The 24,191-nt window shown below is 37.6% G+C and overlaps 3 protein-coding genes across 3 annotated transcripts; all 3 read left to right on the top strand.

Annotated features, from left to right (window-relative positions):
• The first annotated feature begins 3,812 nt into the window (after positions 1-3,812).
• On the top strand, positions 3,813-4,772 carry LOC139154007 (olfactory receptor 14A16-like). Its single transcript, XM_070728434.1, has one exon. The coding sequence runs from the start codon at positions 3,813-3,815 to the stop codon at positions 4,770-4,772; it is 960 nt and encodes a 319-aa protein (XP_070584535.1).
• Positions 4,773-13,879: 9,107 nt separating this feature from the next.
• Positions 13,880-14,806, top strand: LOC139154004 (olfactory receptor 14I1-like). Its single transcript, XM_070728433.1, has one exon. The coding sequence runs from the start codon at positions 13,880-13,882 to the stop codon at positions 14,804-14,806; it is 927 nt and encodes a 308-aa protein (XP_070584534.1).
• Positions 14,807-21,740: 6,934 nt separating this feature from the next.
• Positions 21,741-22,691, top strand: LOC139154003 (olfactory receptor 14A16-like). The gene has a single exon (XM_070728432.1). The coding sequence runs from the start codon at positions 21,741-21,743 to the stop codon at positions 22,689-22,691; it is 951 nt and encodes a 316-aa protein (XP_070584533.1).
• Positions 22,692-24,191: the final 1,500 nt, after the last annotated feature.

Genomic DNA, 24,191 nt, shown 5'->3' with positions numbered 1-24,191 from the left:
ATGGATTTTACTTTCACTATTCTTTCAGGAGTATATATAGGTATCCTGATCTACTCCAAAGTAAACAATTATCATCATCATTATTATCATTTCTAAAAATTATCATATGCCATTAATTTTAAAAATGATGCAAATATATAAGTGGAAAAGTAATTGAAAACATATAGGTTAAAATATTGTTGGGTTTTGAATGAAAACTAAGAGCTTTTATTTCACATTTTAGAATATATAATAATTAGATATACATATATAATCTATAACTTTTAAAACAATTCTAAGAAACATTAGTCAAGGGAGGTATATTGCCTCCATGAAGCAAAAATCAAAGATGTAACTGGGTCCCTTACTAAAATAATCAACTCCACAGATTATTACTGTTAAACCCTTGCTTATAACCACCCTGGCTGCTACCTGATTGGTTGAAATTAAATAGCCAGTGTGCTGGAGACTTGGCTAATGAATGTGTTCAGAGAATGTTGAGTGAATGGAATGATTGGTTTTTATGCTTTTTTTTGGGGGGGGGAGGGTTTGATTTTTTAATTAATTAATTGGATTCAACATATTGTACACTGTTTATTATATGTTGTGAACTGCCCTGAGTCCTCGGTGAGGGGTGGCATAGAAATCCAATTAATAATAAATAAATAAATAAATAAATAAATAAATAAATAAATAAATAAATAAATGAATGAATGAATGAATGAATGAATGAATGAATGAATGAATGAATGAATAAATAAATAAATACTTGAACTGAGTCTTTGAATAAACCAATATTTCTATGCAAAGCCATCTCCTGCCTTTTTTCCTTTGAGCTAGCCAACTTCCGGCCTTAACATTTGGCGATGGAGGAGGAAAACCTAACCTTCCTTTACTTTTCCCAGAGTGTCTTCCATCCTAACTCACTTCGTAATTAGCAGACCAATGCTATATATTCAAATTTAAAACTAACAACAACTCTTCCAAAAATTCTTATTTTTTTTTAACATTTACTCTTAAGGAAAAAAAATTACTCTTTATTCTAGGAATATATCGCCAAAAGAAAAAAACCCTACATCCAGTAAAAAGTCTAGTTTTCTCTTCTGGGTTCTCAATCAAATTAATCCAAAATTTAATCCCAACTTTTAATCACTGTTGGTTTAACTTTGCAAAATATGTCTTATTTCTTGTGACTTTTCATTTTTAGGCCTGTTGCTTCCTCTCCTTCCTTGATCTCTTTCTTCAATATTTGTTTTTCTTGTTCCCTCTTTTATCATAACTAAATACCTCTAAAGTACATTTAGAAATAACTAAATATATTGTCTTATTTTCATATTCACTATGCATTTCAACTTTTCTTATTAGTTATCAAAATTTCATATATTTTTCCAAATCAATTAATTTGTTCATACTTCTATATAATGAGTTTAAAATTTTCATTTAAACAGATTTCATTTATAAAAGTAATTTCTATCTCAGTAAATGTTAAGTCAAAAATTAATCAACCTTTAATTTTCTATTCCTTTCTCTATTATACAATATTTATACAAATGGGAATAGAGCTCTTAACAGAATCTTTATATTAATTGTATAAATCATGTAGTTAATATTAATTCATTCCATTATTCATATTGTTATATTCATTATATTGTTTAGAATACATTAATCATTTAAAATTTCACATAATTTTGATTAATTCAAAAAGAGAAGAAAGAGATAGGCAAGAAAGGAAAACAAGAAACAAACTGAACAGAAATCTCTAATATGTATTGTCTATTTATTTCTCTAATATATAGTATTGTATTATATAAAAAGCACATCAGACTGTAACCCAATAATTAAATTGATCATATATCTCAAACTCCAAACAATTTATCTTGTTGTCACTATGAAGTTTAATTTGATACCTATAATAATAAGAAAGACAGAGCAAATGAAACAAATCTAGAATATTCTAAAACCCTTCACCCAATTCCTTTTAATTTCTCAGCTCTTTCCTATTTATATTTACCATATATACTCGAGTATAAGCTGAGTTTTTCAGCACCAAAAATGTGCTGAAAAATCCAACCTCGGCTTATACTCGGGTCACTGACGAGTCACTACAAGAGGGCAAATAGTGTAAATAGTGCCTAGTGGAAGTTGAGGGTGGCACCCATGGTCCTTCCACTGCTACTTCATTTTTCAGTGGCCAAACAGAAAGACCACGACTCCCATCTCTGAGAGCCGGATGCAGGGACTGGGCTGTGCAGGTCGCACTTTTCCACCCTCCACGGCTCCAACTTTCAATTAGGAAAGAAAGGTGGCACGGAGGGATGAGGGCAGCACTGAGGAGGCACCTTTAAGGCAAATTTGAGGGGTTTTTTAAATTTTGCTTTTCACAAAAGGTACTTGCAAAGGCCGGAGATTTCTGGCTTCCTTCGGGGCTACCGCAACTGAAGCAAGGCTGCTGCGGGCACCACCATGCCCACCCCCTACTTCATCCACCAGCCCTGTTCTCCTGCCTCTTAGTTTGGGAGAGTGGAATTGTCATTGTAGCAAAGAGAGGCTGTTGGGAGGGCACACAGACACACATACAAAGGTGCCCCAGAAGCAGTTGGCAAAGGGCGCTCTGAGCAAAGTGGCTGTGGCAGGTGTGGGAAAGATGCTGCCTCTCCCCAGCTCAAGCAAAGATGCCTCCCAAAGGCACCAGCTGACCGCTCCGATGGAGGAGAAGCAGGGAGGTGGCACGCAAGAGGGGGAAAAGGTGATGGGAAGCCAGTGAGGTTGGGAGGGGGTGGCAAGAAGACGGAAGCAGGAATTCATCACCGTTTTAAACACGGAGCCACCTGAAGAAGCTGGGGCAAGACTTTGACAGAAACGCCGGTGGGGGGGAGAGAGGGAGAGAAAGGGTACACACAGACACACTCTCTCTCTTCTTCCCCATGGGCCAGAATATCTTTGGACGATATGAGAAGGAAGTAATCTGAGCTGAGGGAACTGGGTGAAAGAAACAGAGGTGCACGTGAGAGAGAGAGAGAGAGAGAGATAGGTAGGGGTGCGAAGGCCTTGGTGCCCCCCTTCAGGTCTCATTCTCTTTCGGAGGCAAAGGGCACCAACATCTTGCCATGGCTCCAGTTCTTCAGGTGGCTGTTTTTAAAGTGGCGGTGGATTCCTGCTTCCATCTTCTCACCACTTCCTCCCCACCTCCCCGACTTCCCATCACCTTTTCCCCCTCTCATTCTCTTTTGGAGGCAATGGGCACCATGGCCTTCACATCCTTCCCTATCTCTCTCTCTCCCTCTCGTATGCGCGCACCCCCGTTTCTTTTTCCCAGTTACTTCAGCTCAGATTACTTCCTTCTCATATTGGCCAAAGGCTTCCCATGGGGAAGAAGCCTTGCTTTCGTAACAGTAGCTCTGAGGGAAGCCAGAAAGCTCTGGCCTTTGCAGGTACCTTTTGTGAAAAACAAAATTAAAACAAATTCCTCAAATTTGCCTTAAAGGTGCCTCCTCAGTGCCCCAGCGAGCGCAATTTAATGTTCTGGCTGATAGCCCACCACTGGTGAAAGGCCATGTATTTCTTGCTCTATAGAATAAAGAGAGGACAAAGAAAGTTCTAAATAGTTTTTGCAGACCTATATGGACTTTGTTGTTAATGGAAACTAGGCTCCTGAGAAATGTGCCCTCTGAGGACAATTAGAAGCATCCCATAGATAAACCTCTGTTTTTATCTAGCACTCTTGGATTAAAGAAAATTATTTTAAAAGCATTTCACTCCATCATGAATTCTGATATAGATACAAAGGTGTAAGATTTTATCTTCTATTCTGAATCCTGAAGTATAAATGCAGAATGGAAAATAAGTCAAGAGTCAATGAATTCCTTCTACATGGATTCCCTGATACTGAAGAGCTACATATAGTCCATGTTATTGTTTTTTTAATAATTTATTTGGTAGCCCTCATTGAAAATCTCATCATTATCATTGTCATTGTTTACAGTCATCAGCTTCATTCACCCATGTATTTTTTTCTGGTCAATCTATCCTTGCAAGACCTTGGCTCAATTTCAGTAACAGTTCCCAAGTCCATGCTAAATTCCTTGATGAACACTGAAGCCATTTCTTACTCTGGATGTCTCTGCCAGGTTTTCTTCCTTATTTTCTTCATCATGTCTCATTTCTTTCTCCTGGGTGTCATGGCATACGATCGTTATGTAGCCATCTGCAAGCCACTGCATTATGAGATGATCATGAACAAAAAAGCCTGCATCCAAATGGCAACTAGTATTTGGATAGGTGCTCTGTTTTATTCAATGCTCCATGTGGGAAATTTAGCTAAATTAGAATTCTGTTCCAGGATCATAAATCAGTTATACTGTGAAATTCCTCAATTACTCAAGATCTCTTGTTCTAGCTTTTATGTTGCAGTAGAACAGGCAGTTATCTTTGGATCTTTTTTGGGTTTTCTTTACTACATTATAACTGCTTTTTCTTATGTTCAGATCTTCAGAACAGTTTTAAGAATCCCATCTACCCAAGGGAAGCAAAAGGCCTTTTCTACCTGTTTACCTCATCTCATAGTCATTTGTCTGTTTATGATAAGCGGTAGCTTTGCATATCTGAAACCCACATCCAGCTCTCCATCAACTTCAAATACCTTGTTTTCTTTGTTTTACTTTTTGATGCCCCCAGTCATGAATCCACTGATCTATAGCATGAGGAACAAGGAGTTTAAAATGGCATTCTGGAAGCTACTTCTCCATTTGCCACCCTACACTTTACAGACGTATTCTCAGTTATGTATATTTTAGTATATACTATTTGTTTCCTGACATTTGTGGAGTATGACTACACTTCAGTGGATGAATATGTGATAAGTCAACTAATTAACCAAGGAAGATTATTTTGGTTCAGAAGTTAAGTTTTTCTGCTTGTAAAATTGGTGGAACTAAATGAGTTTACATAGTCAGTGCATAACTATGGTTAATTAGTGTATATCATTAAAAGTAGTTAATTAAAATCCATTATCATTGTACAGAAGCATCCAGTATTGAATTTTGTGATAGAAAGAAATGAAATTAGTTATACTTTTTATTTAAATCTTATATATTCCTTATTATTTATGTTATTATTTCTTGAAATATTGAGTATACATCTATGTATATATGTATGTAACATATTTTTGCTGATAATGAAAAGGGAGACTAGTATAGATCTATTCCGAGTTCTTTAACTCTCTTCAGCTAGCCATACAATTGATACACATTTTAAAACATGTATTTTATAAAGCCCTTTAAACTATAACATACTCTTTTGTACTGTATTTCTTTTTAATGAATTTTTATCTCTCCAGGAATTCTATTAAGTGGAAAATATGTTTTTGAATGTATAGAAGTTAAGTAGAACCATCATTTTTATGTATCTATAATGTTCTGACTTTTATGATACTTTATTTACTTTATGTTGTAAACTATTGTATATCAGAAATAGAAAATAGAAGAACAACTCTAAATTATAGAAAAATATTATTTTGAGCTGTGAACTCTGAAAAGAGGGAGAGGGGGAAATGTTCTATTTATAGCTGCCATTTTCCTCTCATTCCTATGACATGAAGACTTATTTTCACAATTTGGTTAGACATTATTCTGAAAAGGGAATCAATAGTTTTCCAATAGAAGCATGTGTTATCCATGGAAATATTTACTACTTTGAAAATATTTTCTACTAGTTCTCACTTATAATTTGAAAAGTAAATTTATTGTACTTTCCCACTTTTAATAAATTCCCAATCTTGCATCACTATAACTTATTCATGTTCTGTATCTATTTAATCATATTGCCTTTGAGTTGCTTAACTTTGGAAATGTACAGCATTTTATTTATAAATTACATATTGTTCCCAACAAATACCCAGTATATTTGTTATAGGATTTTCAAATTCACTCAAATTTCTCAGTCCCCCCTTGTTTTTATGATTTTTTAAATTGTACTGCTTACAAGGAAGTATAGTTAATAATGAAAGTATTAATTAAGTATAAAAAATAATGTATATTAAGATACAGATTATGAATTATCTTCTTAGATATAGTAGTAAAGCCTGTTAATCAATATACAAAGTATCTTTCATCTTCATTCATGTTCCTTATTAGCATTTCAATTTTGTCTTTATTGATTCTGTAATTGACATCAAACTATACTGTTGTATATATTCCACCAAATACAGTCACAGAATCATTTAGCAAAAACTTTGATTTATATTCCTCTTCCCATTGCACAAGGTTGGATAAAATCGATACACTCTTATTCCTTTCTCTTAACACTGCTGTTCTGTTCGTGGAATGGTTATACTTGTATTGTTCCCGGGTCTATTTGACCTGGACTAAAAATGGTTTATTTTAGCTACTTAAATTTGGTTTTTTGAAAACATTTTGCTCTGGTTTACTAATTTGTGGGTGGGTGGGTAGGTGGGTGGATGGATGGATGGATGGACGGATGCATGGATAGATGGATAGATGGACGGACAGACATTAGTTTTATTGATATAAGCAAACAAAATACAGTAATAATTAAAAAGACTATAATAAAATAAAGTAACAAAATAGTTATTGGACGCTAAAAGGTTATATCAAGATAAAGCCAAAGCTACCACTAGAACTTAAGTATTTCTTTCTAAGTTTAAAGCAGAGTGATAATTTGTTGATGTCTGTTGGTAACATATCTGGAAGAAGATAGCCCATATTTTTGAGTTCTAAGCCTTTGAGCCTCCTTACAATTAATAATTTGGTTTTGATATAATTATAAATAGGATAATTGAAGACTTAATTAATGTTTTCACTTGTCCAACATCGCAAGGACAGAGATAATAATCAAGGGTGAACTTACAAAATCTCCCTTTGAGATACCAGACATGAACAGCCGGCCAATTAAACGGCCGTCTGGAGATTGCAATGGGACCGGCAGGGAACGCGGCTTCTGGCACTGCCGCTGGCATGGGGGAGATTGCGCAAGATAGTGCGTGATCTCCCTGTCAGCCCTGGCAACCTGCCAAGGCTTCAGCTGAGCCATGGGGTGTGTCTGCGCATCCTGTAAACGGGGTGCTGCAGTGAGGCTTCCCTTGTTGCCTAGGCTTCTAGTTGATGTGAGCCCTATAAATAGGGCTGAGCAGGGAAGGCTTCTCCTTTTCATCTTGGCTGTCTGTCTATGTGCAAACACCCACCCACCCACCTTCCTCTATTTTGTTGTGTGCTTCTATGGGTCAGTTTTCAGGGGCCAAGTAGGAATTTCTTATGGTTTTTTCACCTACTTCACACTGGAGAGTGAGGATGGACAGGTTAGGGGTGCGGCACACATTAGTTTCAATTTGGTTATAATTGGCCTTTGGTCACTGGGGTCTTGGCAGGTAAGGAGTGGAAATGGGCAGCGGTGGCAACTATACTTTCGCCTTTAGGGCATCTTTTGAAAGGTGATGGTTGGCCCCTTGCCAGGAACTCCAGGTGAGAACATGCCTGAGCAAATGGAGTGGGGATGCCCTTGGGACTCATCTAACCCTATTCTCAGATGGGGATGGAATGGTGAGCCCCTCCTACATGCTGAAACCCTTCCTCCCAGACCCCATTACTACAGTAAGAAACTATCATGTTTACCAGTCTGACCATTAAATCCATAGAGAAGGTGGTGTTGCTATTTTCTATTTTAAAAATCCCTAAAAACTCCTGTGTAATTTGAAAAAAAATATTCAAATTACACAGTGTTGTAGTTGTCTTCAGGCCAGCTCCAGTGGTGGCTGATTTTGATGAAGAGCAGTGAGAGTTGTCTGTTTATAGAAGATCAGTCTGGCTGCAGGATGGGTCAGACAGCAAATCAGAATCAGAGACAGGAAGAGACAGGGAGCAGGAAGAAACAGCAGAGACAGAGAGGGGAATGGATTCAGCCAGCCTTCCAGCCAGAGATTCCTCGGAATCAGAAGGGGAAGAATTAATGAATAACTCTACTCTGAATGCTTGGGTGTGGAGAATGTTGGGAAGGCAGGAGCAGCTGCACAAGTGTAGAAACAATGATAGAACACAGCTGATAAGACTGATACTGATTACAACCTTGTACATGCTAACAAACTAACTTCACTAATAACTAACATTAATAACATGCACATTACCTTCCCCTCATCCTCTTATCTCCTTTGATGATCTCAAACTATATATTATTAATTGGACCCTTAATGAATGTACAACAGAACCAATACATACAGCCATGTACTATGCTAATTCTAATCTGGGATTGTAACAAACAATACTAGACTCAACAACTGACTTGATCTCAACATTGGAATTGTGTGGCAGAAGAAGTCAAATCAATAAATAAACTTCTGCAATAATTTAAATTCAAGTAAGCCTACAAATTTAGTCTACAAATAAACAAATCCTTTTCAAACAGCAAACACAGCATGATTGACGTTGGTCTCAATTTTTGTCCTTACAAAGATGATCAAAATGACAAAGTCCCACCGTAACTAGAAAAGTCAATTTTGATCTCATAAATAATGATCTCTTATTTCTTGATTAGCAAACTCTGTTCACTGTCTGCATTACTGCCAATGACCATTATAACATCTTTTTAGAAAAAGTCAAAAGAACTATCAAACTATATTTACCACTAATAAACCCCCAAACCAGGAAAAATAAATTACCCATAACAATTAGGAAGCTTCAGTTAAAACTCCCTCACATCTTTGATGCAAACACAAAACTGGCCACGTCATTAAAATGCCAACAGATAAAAGCAGAATTCATAAATTATCACAGTAAACACCTATTATGCACAAAATCCACCTGGGCCTTCTATAATTTTGTAAACAACAAACTCAAGATCCATCTTGGGTCTCAAAGACTCAAGATCCATCCCACCACTATAAGAGCCAAATGGGAAAGACTGTAATGAAGAAACCATTAAGACCATTTTTAAACACATTCTTTGGTTCAGCCTTTGTAAACAGTGATGGATCATGGCCTACACTTCACAATCATATCACAATCAATCACAATGATCTACTACATTTTAATTTTGCAGAAGATGCCATTGAAAAGGCACTATGCAACCTAAAACCATTTCTATCTATTGACCCTAATGGATTATGTGCCTACTTCATAAAAAAGCTCTAAACCACCATAGCAGAATCTCTTAGCATAATCTATGAAATATCTTTCAAAACCAGCTCCTTAACTAGCTTATGGTCACTAACCACCATGATCCCTATCTTCAAAAAGATAGCCTAGATAGCCCACCTAGTTGAAAATTACAGACCAATCTCATTATGTTGTGTCACATGCAAAATCATGGAATCAGTCATAAACCAATCCATTAGCAGTTTGACTTCAAAAATAAATTATCCTACAACCTGCAACTCTTACACTGTAAAAACATATGGACCTTACAGTTCAACCAGGGTAAAGCATTTGATGCAATTCATATAGACTTCTGTAAAGTCTTCAGTAGTACACAACAAACTACTTCTAAAACTAAAATCTTATGGCACTTTTGGATCACTAAGTGGATCCCTAAGCTTTCCTATCAAACAGAAACAAGTCATCAAAATAGGGAACACTCTATCAAACCCTCCACCAGTTAATAATGGTATCCCCCAAAGAAGCATTTTAGGACCCACACTCTTTATACCTTACATAAACGACCCTTCTGATCAGATTCTAAGCAACTGCATTCATTTTGCTGATGATGTAAAACTATTCAACACCACCAACAATGCTGCTACCCTACAAAAAGAACTTGACTATATGTCAGAATGGTCAAAGAATTGGCAACTCCAAATATTAACCAACAAGTGCTTTGTCTTATACATTGGCAAAAAATAAAAACAAAAAAACAAAATACAAGCTGTCCAGATATTATATTGTAGACAACCCTCGCTCTGTCAAGGACTTGTTTTTAATTATCCTGTGTGCTCGGTGGTGTGCATGCTCTACAGCCAAGATGTGAACCTGACCAGAATTGTGCTGGAACAGGGCACTCACCCCACACTTAGGAAGTCTCCTCGCTGCTCTGAGCCTGCTGCCTGCTCGTGGTTGCCGTGCTCCTTTGCTTGGCCTGTACCGGCTCACACTGGTGTCCCTCTGGTTGACCATCTTCAGTTGGCTGGTCCCCTCCTTCCAATGCTGTTATTCTGGCCCTCAGAATCACTGGGTCGGGTGCTTGCATGTTCTGTACTTCTATTGCATCCAGGCGTGCTAGCAAGGCAGTCAAAAGATGGGTGGGTAATGATACCTTCCAGTTCCTTTTACCCCCCTGCCACGCGATTGCTGTCCAGGATTGGCACCCACAGTTCCACTATTTGTTGTTGACCCCCCCCAATCTCATCCCCTGCCCCAGATACAGGTGGGTTTGCTCCCCGCCTTGTCCTAGTGGTTGCTTGCTCCCCATGGGCCTCCACCCTGGTCCCAGGGGGCCTCTTACCCAGGGCTACTAAGTCTGCCTGGGCCTCTGCCCAGGCTCTCGATGGGGCCCTGCACCTCGCTGTCCTCCTCAAGGGCTCCTTCCTACCCATCTGAGCCCCAGGCCTAGGCACAGCTGCAGCCGCAGCTGCGCCTCTGGCCTGCTTCTTCCTTCCCTTTGGTGCCATCCTATTAGTAAACCAAAGGCTTTCTTACTAAAATATCTGAAATTGGGTCCCTGCTGTAGGGGGTCTAGAACAACTCACTTGGCCTAGCTAGACTAGGGGCCTAGACAAAACACACTCGCTTTGGAGGGCCTAGCAGAAAACCCACTTAATCTTGGGATTCCCACTGCCCTTCCCCAGGGGTCTCCAAACCGCTTCTCTCTGCTGATTGCTGCTCCCGTTCCTCCAAAAAAGCTCCCCAGGTTCGCCGCTTGGTCCTCAGACTTCAGATTCTTCAGGCCTCTTCAGTCCGGGCCTTTGTGGGCTAGCTGTGGAAGAGCGAGCTGTGAAAGAGATGTCTATCTCCTGGCTGCTGGGAAAGGAAGGAACAGCAAGCGGGGCAGCCTTTTAAGACCCCTCACTGATCCCACCTCTCCCAGCAGCCCATTGGGCATGCACATGCACAAGGCATTGTGGGCAATCTCACGAGCTCTCGTGAGACCGCCCACCAGGAAGTAATGCCGCCCAGACATGGCAGACTCCGTGTTCCTCCTCCTTGCCATAAAAGCTGCTGGAGGTGAGTTCTTCCAGCTGGCGATTGTCTTGATGTGCAGTGCTTGCAGAAGTCAATATAAATTGCATCTATAGATTTCCCTTGATCTAGATGAGTTGTCCATATATTTTTGCAGTGGAGGAGCTGCAGGTTGCAGGATAGTTTTTTTCTGAATCCAAATTGTTTGTTAGAGAACAGATTATTAGTTTCTAGATGGAGAGTAATTGATTTATTTATAATTGATTCCATGACTTTGCATGGGATGCAGCATAGTGATATTGGTCTATAGTTATCGACAAGAGACGGGTGTCCTTTTTTTAAGATGGAGATTACCATTGCTTTCGACCATAGCTTAGGAAGGGTGTTTGTTCTGAAGGATTTTTTGAAAATTATGCTTAGTGGTTCAGCTATAGTAGAAGAGAGCTTTTTTAGGAAGTAAGCACATAGACCGTCTGGTCCGACTGATAGAGAAGATTTAAGGTCACGTAATGCTTTTTCAACTCGGTCTTCAGTGAAGTCTACTTGGTTTAGGTCAGCGGTCTCCAAACTACGGCCCGGGGCCCAGATGCGGCCCGCTGAAGTCATTTATCCGGCCCGCAGCAGCGTACGAGATTTTACCGATCTATATAATAAGCTCCCGAACCTCCCGCTCTGCTGCTGAGCATCTGGCAGCGGCAAGGAAAAGGAGGAGAGAGAGAGAGAAAGCCGTTGCTGGAGAGAGAGGGGGACAGAGAGAAAGAAAGAGAGAGAGAGGGAGAGAGAAAGGAAGAGGGAGAGATAGAAAGAGAGAGCGATATAAAGAGAGTGAGAGAGAAAGAAAGCAAGAGAGAAAGAGGGACAGAGAGAAAGAAAGAGAGAGAAAGAGGGACAGAGAGAGAGAAAGCAAGAGGGAGAGAGAGAAAGCAAGAGGGAGAGAAAGAGAGGGAGAGAGGGAGAGAGAGAAAGAAAGCAAGAGAGATAAAGAGAGATATAGAAAGGGAGAAAGAGGGAGAGAGAAAGAGAGAGAAAGAAAGAGGGAGAGATAGAGAGAGTGAGTGAGTGAAAGAGAGAGAGAGAAAGAGAGGGACAGCGAAAAAGAGAGAGAGTGCTGAGGGAGAGATAGAGAGGGAGAGAGAAAGGAAGAGGGAGAGATGGAAAGATAGAGAGAGAGAGAAAAGAGGAAGAGAAAAATGAGATAATGATGGAGGGAAAGAATGAGGGAGAGGACAATAAAACATGAGAGAGAAGGCAAAAAACGGAGAGGGAAGAGGGAAGTGGAGAGGAAGGAGGGAGGGAAGGAAGGAGAAATGGAGGGAGTTTGTTGATTTAAGTTTAAATTTACTTGTTAATAAAGAAGTATAAATTACTTTATTACTTTATTACTTCTTTATTTTAAATATTGTATTTGTTCCCATTTTGTTTTTTTCTTTAAATAAGGTATGTGCAGTGTGCATAGGGATTTGTTCATAGGGCTTTTTTATACTCCGGCCCTCCAACAGTCTGAGGGACAGTGAACTGGCCCCCTGTGTAAAAAGTTTAGGGACCCCTGGTTTAGGTCGTTGAGGGAATTTGAGGTGTGATTGATGAACTTGTAGGATGAGCCATTGCTGTTAACACTTATTATATCACTTATTTTATCCTCTGCAGAATTCTTCAGCTAGAGTAATATAAACTCTTGGGACAGGTCCCAAAGAATACAGTAAAACCTGTGCTCTACTATGGTATAAAATCTTACTGATGGCAGCATAAAGACAATAGGAAAAAAAATCTTTTTGAATAAAGATGGTGAGTCATTCATTTAATTTTATCTCATTGATGATTAATTTCTTTTTTTCTTAAAATATCCAGTATGGCAGATTAATTGCCCTTTAAATCAAATCAGAACTTATTTATTTGTACTAAAATAACTTCTAATTTCTTTAAGAGCTTAATGAGATTTAGAAATGAAGGCAGTCTTTAAAATTCCCATTCTATATTTCATATGGTGGACCTAAGAAGCACCAATATTTCTACAGCCACAATAAGTGGTATATTTTAATAGATGTTAATGCTGCAAAACTTTATCAACTTAGCTAGATATAATATTAGTGGAAGAGACAGGCAAATCATTTTTCATGAAAGGGAAAAATAGTTTGTCTGCCTCTTCCTCTAGTTCAGCCATTCTCGGAACTTTAAAATAAAGTTTTTTGTTGGTGTGTTTGCTTTTTGTGTTAGTGATATAAAAATGTTCACTTTGTCTGCATTTGCCAAATATATCTAATATATCTAAAACTCAGCTCAAAGATCTGAGATGGTAGTAGGAGAGAGCGGGTCAGGGACAGAGGGAGGGAGAGTCCAAGAACTAGAAAAGACAGCAACCCAACAAAAGAATAGAGGTAATTAGCCTGAGTATGGCTGAAGCCACAAGAATTCAAAGTATCGACCCTTTAGATTGTAAGCCACCTGTAGGAATGACTTTTTCAATTTCACTTACTCCATCATTTCATTCTCTAAAACTGTTTTCTCTAGAACGTTTTATTCTATTTATGAATATTTTGTTTTCACAAATTGCCAAAGCGAGGTAAGAGTACAATGTATCCTTGTGATCGTCACCACACAAAAATTAAGCAACACAATTGAAGAGTAAGGTCATGTAGCTTAGAAAGGTTTTAGTCCATTTGTAAATAGAGGTTTAATTTTATTGAAAGTTGTTTAGCTAATCATAAAATCTATTGAAAGTGAACTGAATATAAAATATTTCACTACTTTTCTCCCCCTGCAGATATCATGGTTCATGGACAAGAATGGAAAATAATACATCCATCTTTTTTCTTTTGCAATTTTCAAAGATTTGGGAGGTACAGATGATATACATAACTTTATTACTTATATTATATTTAATGACGATAACAGGGAATCTTGTCATCATTTTTGCTGTTGCTTTTGACTACCATCTTCATACTCCCATGTACTTCTTTCTAATGAATTTAGCCATGCAAGATATTGGTTCTGTTTCAGTCATCATCCCCAAAGCTGTTTTTAATTCTGTTACAAATACAAGGCATATTTCTTACTCAGGATGTGTTACTCAAGTGCTCTTGTTTGTCTTCTTCCTTGGATCTGATATTGCCTTGCTCACTGTCATGGCGTATGATAGATATGTTGCCATTTGCAACCCTTTACAATATGAAATGATAATGAACAGGAAGGCCTGCACCAAAATGATCTGCAGTGTGTGGATTGCCACTTTCCTTAATGCTGCATTGAACACTGCTGAAACGTTTACTATTCCTTTCTGCTCTAATATCGTCAATCAATTTTACTGTGAAATTCCACATTTACTTAAGATTGCCTGCTCTGGCTTATATGTAACTGAAATTGGAGTTGTAGCATTTAGTACTGCATTATCAACTGGTTGTTTTGCTTTTGTAATAGTTACTTATGTAGAAATATTTTCTGCTGTTCTGAAAATTCCTTCTGTTCAAGGAAGGAAAAAGGCATTATCTACTTGTGTACCACACCTTAGTGTATTCTCTATGTTTTTGTTTACTGTTTCTTTTGCTTATCTAAGACCCACTTCTAACAGACCATCAAATCTTGATTTCATAATTACATTAATTTATTCCATATTTCCACCCATGCTGAATCCATTAATTTATAGTATGAGAAACAAGGACATCAGAGTTACTATTGCAAAACTTCTTAGCTTATGGTCATTTGGTCATTTGTGAACTTGGATGTATTTCTTTATCTGTGTTAATGGTAAAAAGAAAAAAGAGAGGGACAAAAGTAAACTTTATATTCCGTACATACCTTAAATATCTTAGTTTAGCTTAGCTTATCTTGAAAAAGTGATGATGATTATACATATGCATATTTCTAATGATATAATTTCTCAAGCACTTACCCTTATTGATCTAGATATGTAAGAACTGTATTGCATTTTATTTCAGTTCAATTTAATAATATTAAATATAATGATCCTGGTCTTTTCTACATTTTTCTCCTGTCCATCTTTACTTTTTGGAACCGAAAGTGTTCCATCCTAATTTAGCTTTAGTGGAGATCTTCTCTGTTCTGAGAATTGCTTCTGTTTAAGAAATAAAAAATACTATCTCTGCTTGCGTGCAATTTCTCACAGACTTGCCTATGGAGATTCTTAATCATCTCAGTCTTGGCTGTCCCAATGGTGCTTTTCAAAAGGCAACTGTACAATTTTTCCTTTTCATTCAAAAAGCTTTTTCAGTACTGGCTTCTCACTGATTTTTGCATATATTTGCTTAATGCTTGTTTTCCAGACAATTCCTTCTAATGCTCTATCGAACCTTGACTTTATAACTGCAATCCATGGCATAAGAAATAAGGACATTGGGGTTGCTCTTTCAAAACCTATATTTGAAAAATAAATTAATTGAATCCTTTCATTATCTATGTCAAGGAGAAAAAGAGTATACAGGGAATAATCCTGAATTCTCCACTTGTGGACAGGTTAACTTACTATAAAAAGATAAAAAGGTGCAGATGTGAAATATGAACTATTCCATCAAGACAAACTTTATGTAGATAAAATATATTTGAAAATAATATGATTTAGTACTTGTTCCTTTATGGTAGATTTCTGACAAAATATATGAAATATATATAAAAATATTTGAGAAAGATATAAGAACATGTTATTATATGCATGTAACTAAATATGCTATTATGATTTAATAATAGCATATGCTGATTTATATGCTGATTAATGATTTAATAATCTACCGTTAAAATAATCACCAGGATGATTTTAATTTCTAAAAATGTAACCAATTAGTTCAGAAAAAAATATATGCATAATTGAATTTTATAGCTAAAGTTACTGTGCCCTCCTTTTTGCTACTTCTTATTGAGAATGACAAAAACAAATAATTATTAACTTCCAGTCAATAATTGTTCTTTAATCTGCCTACCGTTCTTGCTGAATATGATTAGTATTAATCATTTCTGTTTTGTGGGATTGTTGAAAAAATGTAATGAAAGAAGTAGATTTGACTTAATTGCTTTTCAAGAATGCTGAACATCCGAAGAGTTCAATGCTTGAGGCCTTCAGATACCTACTAGTCCATCTAGAGAACATAATGAAAAAATGTTTTCATTTCAGAATGTCTCTGAAGAGCTTATTTCATATGTGCATATGGAACATTGTGTAATGTATCTGGGGCAAAAGAAGATATTACTTTAATAAAGTTAACCGTATGTATGCACAAGAATCCTGGACACCAAAAGGTTTGTTGGTTGAATTTTTCAGATACATAACATTCCACCTGCAGAACACAATGACAAAAAATAGTTAAAAAGCATAAAGAATGCTTTTGAAGAGGTTTTTTTTTATATGTGTATGTGGTATATTTAATATATCTGGGTCAAATGAAAATATTTCCTTAATTAAGCCACATATACTGGATATGTACATATCACTATTAATCAATAGTTTTGAAATGGGTTTCCAATTTCATATAAGTCATTATAGACATGTAGAAACATTTTACCCAAGGGTATGTTTACTTTTTAAAAGGTGATTTATTTATTAAATTCAGAATAAATATACATTTATTATTTATTATAATTTATCATTAGCCTCCCAGAGTCCCTCGGGAGTTGGATAGCATACAAATTCGAACAAACAAACAAACAAACTGATCTGTGTGGACAGTGAATAAAAAAGGCACACAATATAGATCTATAGTCTCAAACTTTAAGACCTATATTATGAACAAAAGTCCCATTATAAAAAGCTATATGCCAACCTGCATTCCATTGAGGACCTGTATACTGCATGAGTCAAAAAGAGGGCTGTGAAAATATTTACTGATCCCTTGCATCCTGGACATAAACTGTTTCAACTCCTACCTTCAAAACATTACTTTAGAGCACCATGCACCAAGACAACTCCTGGGTCCAGGAGTTTGTCAATGCCTCCTTGGGGAGGGGGTCCTTTCCGGCTCCTTATAAGGAGGCACTTGTGCTCCCCCTCCTCAAGAAGCCTTCCCTGGACCCAGCAGTGCTTAATAACTACCATCCAGTCTCCAACCTTCCCTTTATAGGGAAGGTTGTTGAGAAGGTGGTGGCGCTCCAACTCCAGCAGGCCTTGGAAGAAGCCGATTATCTAGGTCCTCAGCAGTCTGGATTCAGGCCCAGCTACAGCACGGAAACTGCTTTGGTCACGTTGATGGATGATCTCTGGCGGGCCCAGGACAGGGGCTTGTTCTCTGTCCTGGTGCTTCTTGACCGCTCAGCGGCTTTCGATACCATCGACCATGGTATCCTTCTTCGCCAGCTGGAGGGGTTGGGAGTGGGAGGCACTGTTCTCCAGTGGTTCTCCTCCTATATCTCCAGTCAGTCACAGTCGGTGTTAGTGGGGGGTCTCTCCCTTGTGGGGTGCCTCAAGGGTCGGTCCTCACCCCCCTCCTATTTAATATCTACATAAAACCGCTGGGTGAGATCATCCAAGGGCATGGGGTGAGGTATCATCAATATGCCGATGATACCCAGTTATACATCTCCACCTCATGTCCAGTCAATGAAGCAGTAGAAGTAATGTGCCAGTGCCTGGAGACTGTTGGGGCCTGGATGGGTGTAAACAAACTCAAGCTCAACCCAGACAAGACAGAGTGGCTGTGGGTCATGCCTCCCAAGGACAATTCCATCTCTCTGTCCATTACCCTGGGGGGGGAAAACTACTGACCCCCTCAGAGAGAGTTCGCAACTTGGGCGTCCTCCTCGATCCACAGCTGACATTGGAACATCATCTTTCGGCTGTGGCGAGGAGGGCGTTTGCCCAGGTCCACCTGGTGCACCAGTTGCGGCCCTATTTGGACAGGGAGTCACTGCTCATAGTCGCACATGCCCTCATCACCTCAAGGTTCGATTACTGCAACGCTCTCTACATGGGGCTACCTCTGAAAAGTGTTCGGAAACTTCAGATCATGCAGAACATGGCTGCGTGAGCCATCATGTAGCTTCCTAGATTCGCCCACATTTCTGCAACACTCCGTGGCCTGCATTGGCTGCCGATCAGTTTCCGGTCACATTTCAAAGTGTTGGTTATGACCTTTAAAGCCCTGCATGGCATTGGACCAGAGTACCTCCGGAACTGCCTGCTACCGCACGAATCCCACCGACCGATAAGGTCCCACAGAGTTGGCCTTCTCCAAGTCCCATCGACCAAACAATGTCATTTGGCAGGCCCCAGGGGAAGAACCTTCTCTGTGGCGGCCCCGTCCCTCTGGAATCAACTCCTCCCAGAGATTAGAACTGCCCCCACACTCCTTATCTTTCGTAAATTACTCAAGACCCATCTATACCACCAGGCATGGGGGAGTTGAGACACCTTTCCCCCAGGCTTTTTTTAATATTTATGTTTGGTTATGTATATGTTGTTTGCTTTCTTAAATATGATAGGGTTTTATGTGCTTTTTAATATTAGATTTGTTTTCGCTGAAATATTGTTTTTATTATTGTTGTGAGCCGCCCTGAGTCTTCGGAGAGGGGCGGCATACAAATCTAATAAATTGAATTGAATTGAATAAGTGTGCTGATTTATCCTCTTTTTGCATATAGTCTCCATCAGTTTAACTACAACTGATGTCAAGCTAACTGGCCTTTAGTTACCAGCTTCTTCTCTACTGCCCTTCTTGTGCACAACACTGGCTATTCTCCAATCCTCACGAACATCTCCTGTTAACAGGGATTGGTTAAACAAATCAGGGGGGTAGCAATTACAAATCTGAGTTCTTTAAGAACTCTGGGGTGGATGCCATCTGGATCCATTGCCTTATTTATCTTTAATCATTCACGTTCTTCTAGGATATCGGCTTCTAAAATCACTGAAGCTGAATCCGTACAGCTGGAAGCAATGCTATATCCATCTACAGTATTATTATTGTAAGGTGTATTTTGAGAAAACTGAACAGAAGTAGCTATTGAAATGGTCAGCAATTTCCTTATTCCCATCAATGTATTCTTCTTCTGTCTGTAAATCAGGACCTGCCACTAATTCATAAACACTATCTGAATCAGAATCTGCGAAATCCCCAAACTGAACAGGAGTATATATAACACTATGGGCACATTTGCATTCTAGGAAACATCAGTGGTTTCTCCTCCCTTTTCAGAAGACTGGCCATTCCACCTCCCTGGCCAGAGTTTGGCTTCTGCTTCAGTCTTGAAGTCACTGCATGGGTGGTTGTCCCCTGCGATCCACAAGAGAACCTGTTTCCTAGAACATCACAGGATCACCCTGACAAAAGATGCTGGCACACAGGGATAGTGTGCCCATACAGGATCCCAGGAGGCTCAGGAAGGGGTCTGGTCAGCTGTGGAATCTATACTAATCATAAACTTGCTGGAGCTCTGGGCTATAGTCTTGGCATTAAAAAGTTTCAGGTCCATTCTATTAAAAAAGCATCTTCTTGTCCTAATGAACAACATAGCACATGTAAATTGACAAGAGGGTATCATGTCGAGATACCTACTATCAGAGGTCCTAAAATTGGGGATTTGGGCAGACTATAAAGGCAGAACATATTTTAGTAGTCTCAAACAAAACCACAGATTGACTCAGTCACCATCATTACGATCCTGACCTTTTCAAACACCAATCGGCAACCAATACAGCTCATGGAATGATTGTGAGATGTGGGCAGATCTTTAAAGACCCACAATAGCTCAGTTGCTTGCATTTTGCACTATTTTCAGTCTCTGAATGCTCTTCAAAGGAAGCCCTATGGAGAGAGCATTTCAGTAGTCGAACCTATGTATTATAAACCTCTTTTTGAGAATCTTCAAGCAAACATATCTGAAAAAGATTGATAAATGTCAAAGGATGTCTCATATTATAATGAATATCAACAAGATTATTTGTGCAATGTACTCTACAAGCATCTAGTGAAATAAATATACTGCATGAGGCATAAAATCATTCTCTTTGATTTTTAAACAACTATAATTATAATTAATTACCCACTTACAAAATAAAATAAAAACTGTGTTCTAAGGGGTTTCCCCATTACCCTTAAATTTATTGTAAAAGATTTTCAAATTGAACAATTTATGAGAAAGTTGTACTTCTGGAGTATTTTAATATACCCCCTCCTGTTACCAGATTTTTAAAATCAGAACATGAGTATTTTTCCCTTATAGAATTTTGCATTTAAAATAATACAGACCCTTGGGAAACACCCAACAGAGCTTTGGAAATATCTAATCCACTCAGGCTCCATTATATTTTCAATAGAGTCTAACTCATAATATATTTGGAAGAAAAGGTTAAAGATACTATATGATATGCCATTTATTCCTTTATAGAATAAAACCTTGGAAATGGTCTCATGAATAAAGAGGGTGAGTAATCTTTAGTTATTTCTTCACCTCTCTGCAAGCATTAAATTTAGTTTTCCTGCCTATTCTCTTATAATAATGTCAAGTTTAAATAGATTAGATATTTTAACAGATCCTATACAATTATTTTTCAGTTTTATTTGGGAAATAAAATAAAAATAATATAGCTAGATCTTAATAAGATATGAGAATATTTTAAAATAAAATATTAAGCATTGCCTCTATCAAAATTGTTTCCAATTACCATAGCAGACACAATCAAATAAATTTAAAGACTGCATTTAACCCTTATTGATTAGAAGATTCAGCTTGTTTTCTTTTCCACAGCTACAAATTAATGGATGTGAACCAAATCAAACATTTTGATCTTATTTAATATGAATGTAATTGACTAAATGACTGATTTAAAGGATGATTTGAATTAGATCAGATTGAATTTATATGGGTCTCTTAATATTAATTGTTAACTCTATAAGCAGCCTACAAAAAATTGGATTGAAGGAAGTCTTCAAAATTTACTTTCTAAATGATAGTATCCAGAGGATTAAATTTTATTTGCAGACCTTCAAATTTTTAAGGAACACATTTTAGTGTGTTCTTTAAAACACATTTTCATTTTTACATTTTTTTCCTGGGAGAAGGAGCAAAATTTTCATCAGTAGAAAATGCATTTTATATAGCTAAGTACTGAAAAGAAAATGGTTTGTAAAGCCATTTTAAATCACAACATAAAAGAAAACAAAACAGAATTTCTGGCAAAATAAATTGACAAGAGCTATTCAAATGATAGAGAGAAAAAGTTTCCCAGCAATTTCTCTATTTAGAAATAGAGACTGCTGACAACTATAATGACCAGTGAATGTGTAGGATGTTCTAGTATGTTTTTGGAATGTCTGGTTTCTTAAATGTTTAGCTTTAAAAAAAAAATTTTTAAATGAATTATTTCTATTAATTGGATTTAGAAGTGTTTTATATGTTGTATTTTTTATTGAAATGGGGGGCATATAAGTCCAATAAATAAATGCATAAATAGTATTGTAATAGTATAATATTACTATAGTATTGCTACAATGCAAGAAATAGTTATTTAAAACCAAATTTTGGCAAGCAGAATATTGAATGCAATCAAACTGAATTAAAAAGCATTTGTCTATGTTTCAATTCTCATTCTTCAGAAATCTAATGGACATTTATTGAACATTGAACATATCCTGTTCATTTTTTCCTCAAATGCATATTTAATTGCTCTTTCCTTTTTTCCTAGGAATAACATGATCACAGTTTAAAATGCATAATTTCACATCTGACTTTCTTCTTTTGGAATTCTCAAAGATTTGGGAGCTACAGATTATATATGTAGCTTTATTACTGATACTGTATTTAATGACATTAACAGGGAATCTTCTAATCATCATTGCAGTTGTATCTGACTACCGCCTTCACATCCCCATGTATTTCTTCCTGATGAACTTAGCTATACAAGACATTGGTTCAGTTTCAGTCATTATTCCTAAAGCCATTTTTAATTCCCTTACAAATACAAGGCACATTTATTACTCAGGATGTGTTACCCAAGTCCTCATGTTTATTTTTTTTGTTGGTTCTGACATTGCTGTCCTGACACTCATGGCCTATGATCGGTATGTTGCCATCTGCAATCCTTTACGATATGAAATAATAATGAACAGGGCAGCTTGCACCAAAATGATAAGCTGTGTGTGGATTGCCAGCTTTCTCAATTCTGTAATGAACACTATTGACACTTTCATTATTCCTTTTTGCTCTAATATTATCAATCAGTTTTACTGTGAAATCCCACATTTGCTTAATATTGCCTGCTCTGGATCATACATAAGTGAAATTGGAGTTGTAATGTTCAGTTCTACATTAGGATTTGGTTGTTTTGTTTTTATTGTCATTACCTATGTGAAGATATTTGCTGCTGTTCTAAAAATTCCTTCAGTTCATGGAAGGAAAAAGACCATCTCTACTTGTCTACCACATCTCACAGTCTTTTCAATATTTTTATTTACTGTTTTTTTTGCTTACCTAAGACCCATTTCTAACAAACCATCAGATCTTGATTTTATAATTACAATATTGTATTCCATTATTCCACCCATGCTAAATCCATTGATCTACAGCATGAGAAACAAAGAACTCAAAGCTGCTCTTTCAAAATTTATCTGCTCATTTGTTTTTGAAAAGACCTGGAACTGCATTAATTTATGTCAATAGGAAAGTTAAAATAGAGACAAATAAATAAGACTAGTATTCTCAACATTTATATTTCCTTAAAGTAAAATATTGTGATTAGTCAGATGATGATGTCAAATGCTAGTCATTTCCTGAAGAGATTTCGACTAAACAGGTAAAAGTTACTTTTTCAGTTTCATAAATAATTTTGAAACAACAGGTATAAAATTAAATGAAATGTGTAATGTATATAGTACATTGTGCATACAACATAAATTAATATTATACATACATACATGTGTGTTTGTGTATACGTGTGTTTATGTATGTATGAATGAATGTATGTATGTTTGACAAAGTTTCTGAACAATTTATCCTTACCCTAGTAAAAGATTTTTTTATTTTTTTACTCCACATCAAAAACATAGATAACATATATCACATATACAGTGGTACCTCTATTTAAGAACACCTCTACTTAAGAACTTTTTTTAGGTAAGAACTAGATGTTCAAGATTTTTTTGCCTCTTCATAAGGACCATTTTCTACTTAAGAACCCGAGCCCGGAAAAATTTCCCATGAAATTTGAGAGTAGCATGAAGGTCCGGCCAGTTTCCTACCATTCCCTATTTAAACCCGGCCATTTCGGGCTCTTCTGGGCTGCCAGAGGTGCTTTTCGCTGGCTCTTAAGGAGGCTTTGGTAGTCAGAGCGAACAAAGCATTTTCCTTTCTCTGGGCACTTGGAGAGGGAATAATCCTCTGCCAGTGCCCAGAGAAAAGTAATGACCCCTTTGCTCTAGGCAGCCCAGATTGAATGGAGCATTTTTTATTTTATTTTATTTTTTATTTTATTTATTCATTTGTCCAATACACAATACATATGGAAGAGAATAGACGTGAAGTAATATATATAAAGATAATATGTAAAAATAGAGAAGATATATGAAAGGAAGAAAATATACAGTGATACCTCATCTTACGAACCCCTGTTCATACAAAATTTCATGATACAAACCCAGTGTTTAAGATTTTTTTGCCTCTTATTCTGAACTATTTTCACCTTACGAACCCGAGCAGCTGCTGGGATTTCCCTGAGGCTCCTCGATTCCCTTCATTTTTGCCAGTGATGCTTTGAATCCCAGTGACAAACTCCCCCCTTCCAAACTGCATGGGGAAAAGATTCATGGAGCTCAAGAGGAGAAAGGTGTGGGGAAAATGAGCAGGATAGGGTGGGCAAAAATGGGAGGGACCCATGGAGATCAAGAGAGGAGAAAGGTGTGGGGAAAATGAGCAGGACAGGGTGGGCAAAAACGGGAGGGACTCATGGAGCTCAAGAGGAGAAAGGTGTGGGGAAAATGAGCAAAACGGAGTGGGCAAAAACTGGAGGGACTCATGGAGCTCAAGAGGAGAAAGGTGTGGGGAAGATGAGCAGGACAGGGTGGGCAAAAATGGGAGGGAACTATCGAGCTCAAGAGGAGAAAGGTGTGGGGAAAATGAACAGGACAGGGTGGGCAAAAATGGGAGGGACTCATGGAGCTCAAG

This window comes from Erythrolamprus reginae, chromosome Z, assembly GCF_031021105.1.
Source record: "Erythrolamprus reginae isolate rEryReg1 chromosome Z, rEryReg1.hap1, whole genome shotgun sequence".
NCBI lineage: Eukaryota > Metazoa > Chordata > Lepidosauria > Squamata > Dipsadidae > Erythrolamprus > Erythrolamprus reginae.
The sequence above is the reverse complement of the archived record's forward strand: the minus strand, read 5'-3'. Positions and strand labels throughout refer to the sequence as shown.

Bases quoted from the DNA above. Each gene is read 5' to 3' on its own strand.
- LOC139154007 (XM_070728434.1), top strand. From the start codon at position 3,813: ATGGAAAATAAGTCAAGAGTCAATGAATTCCTTCTACATGGATTCCCT.
- LOC139154004 (XM_070728433.1), top strand. From the start codon at position 13,880: ATGGAAAATAATACATCCATCTTTTTTCTTTTGCAATTTTCAAAGATT.
- LOC139154003 (XM_070728432.1), top strand. From the start codon at position 21,741: ATGCATAATTTCACATCTGACTTTCTTCTTTTGGAATTCTCAAAGATT.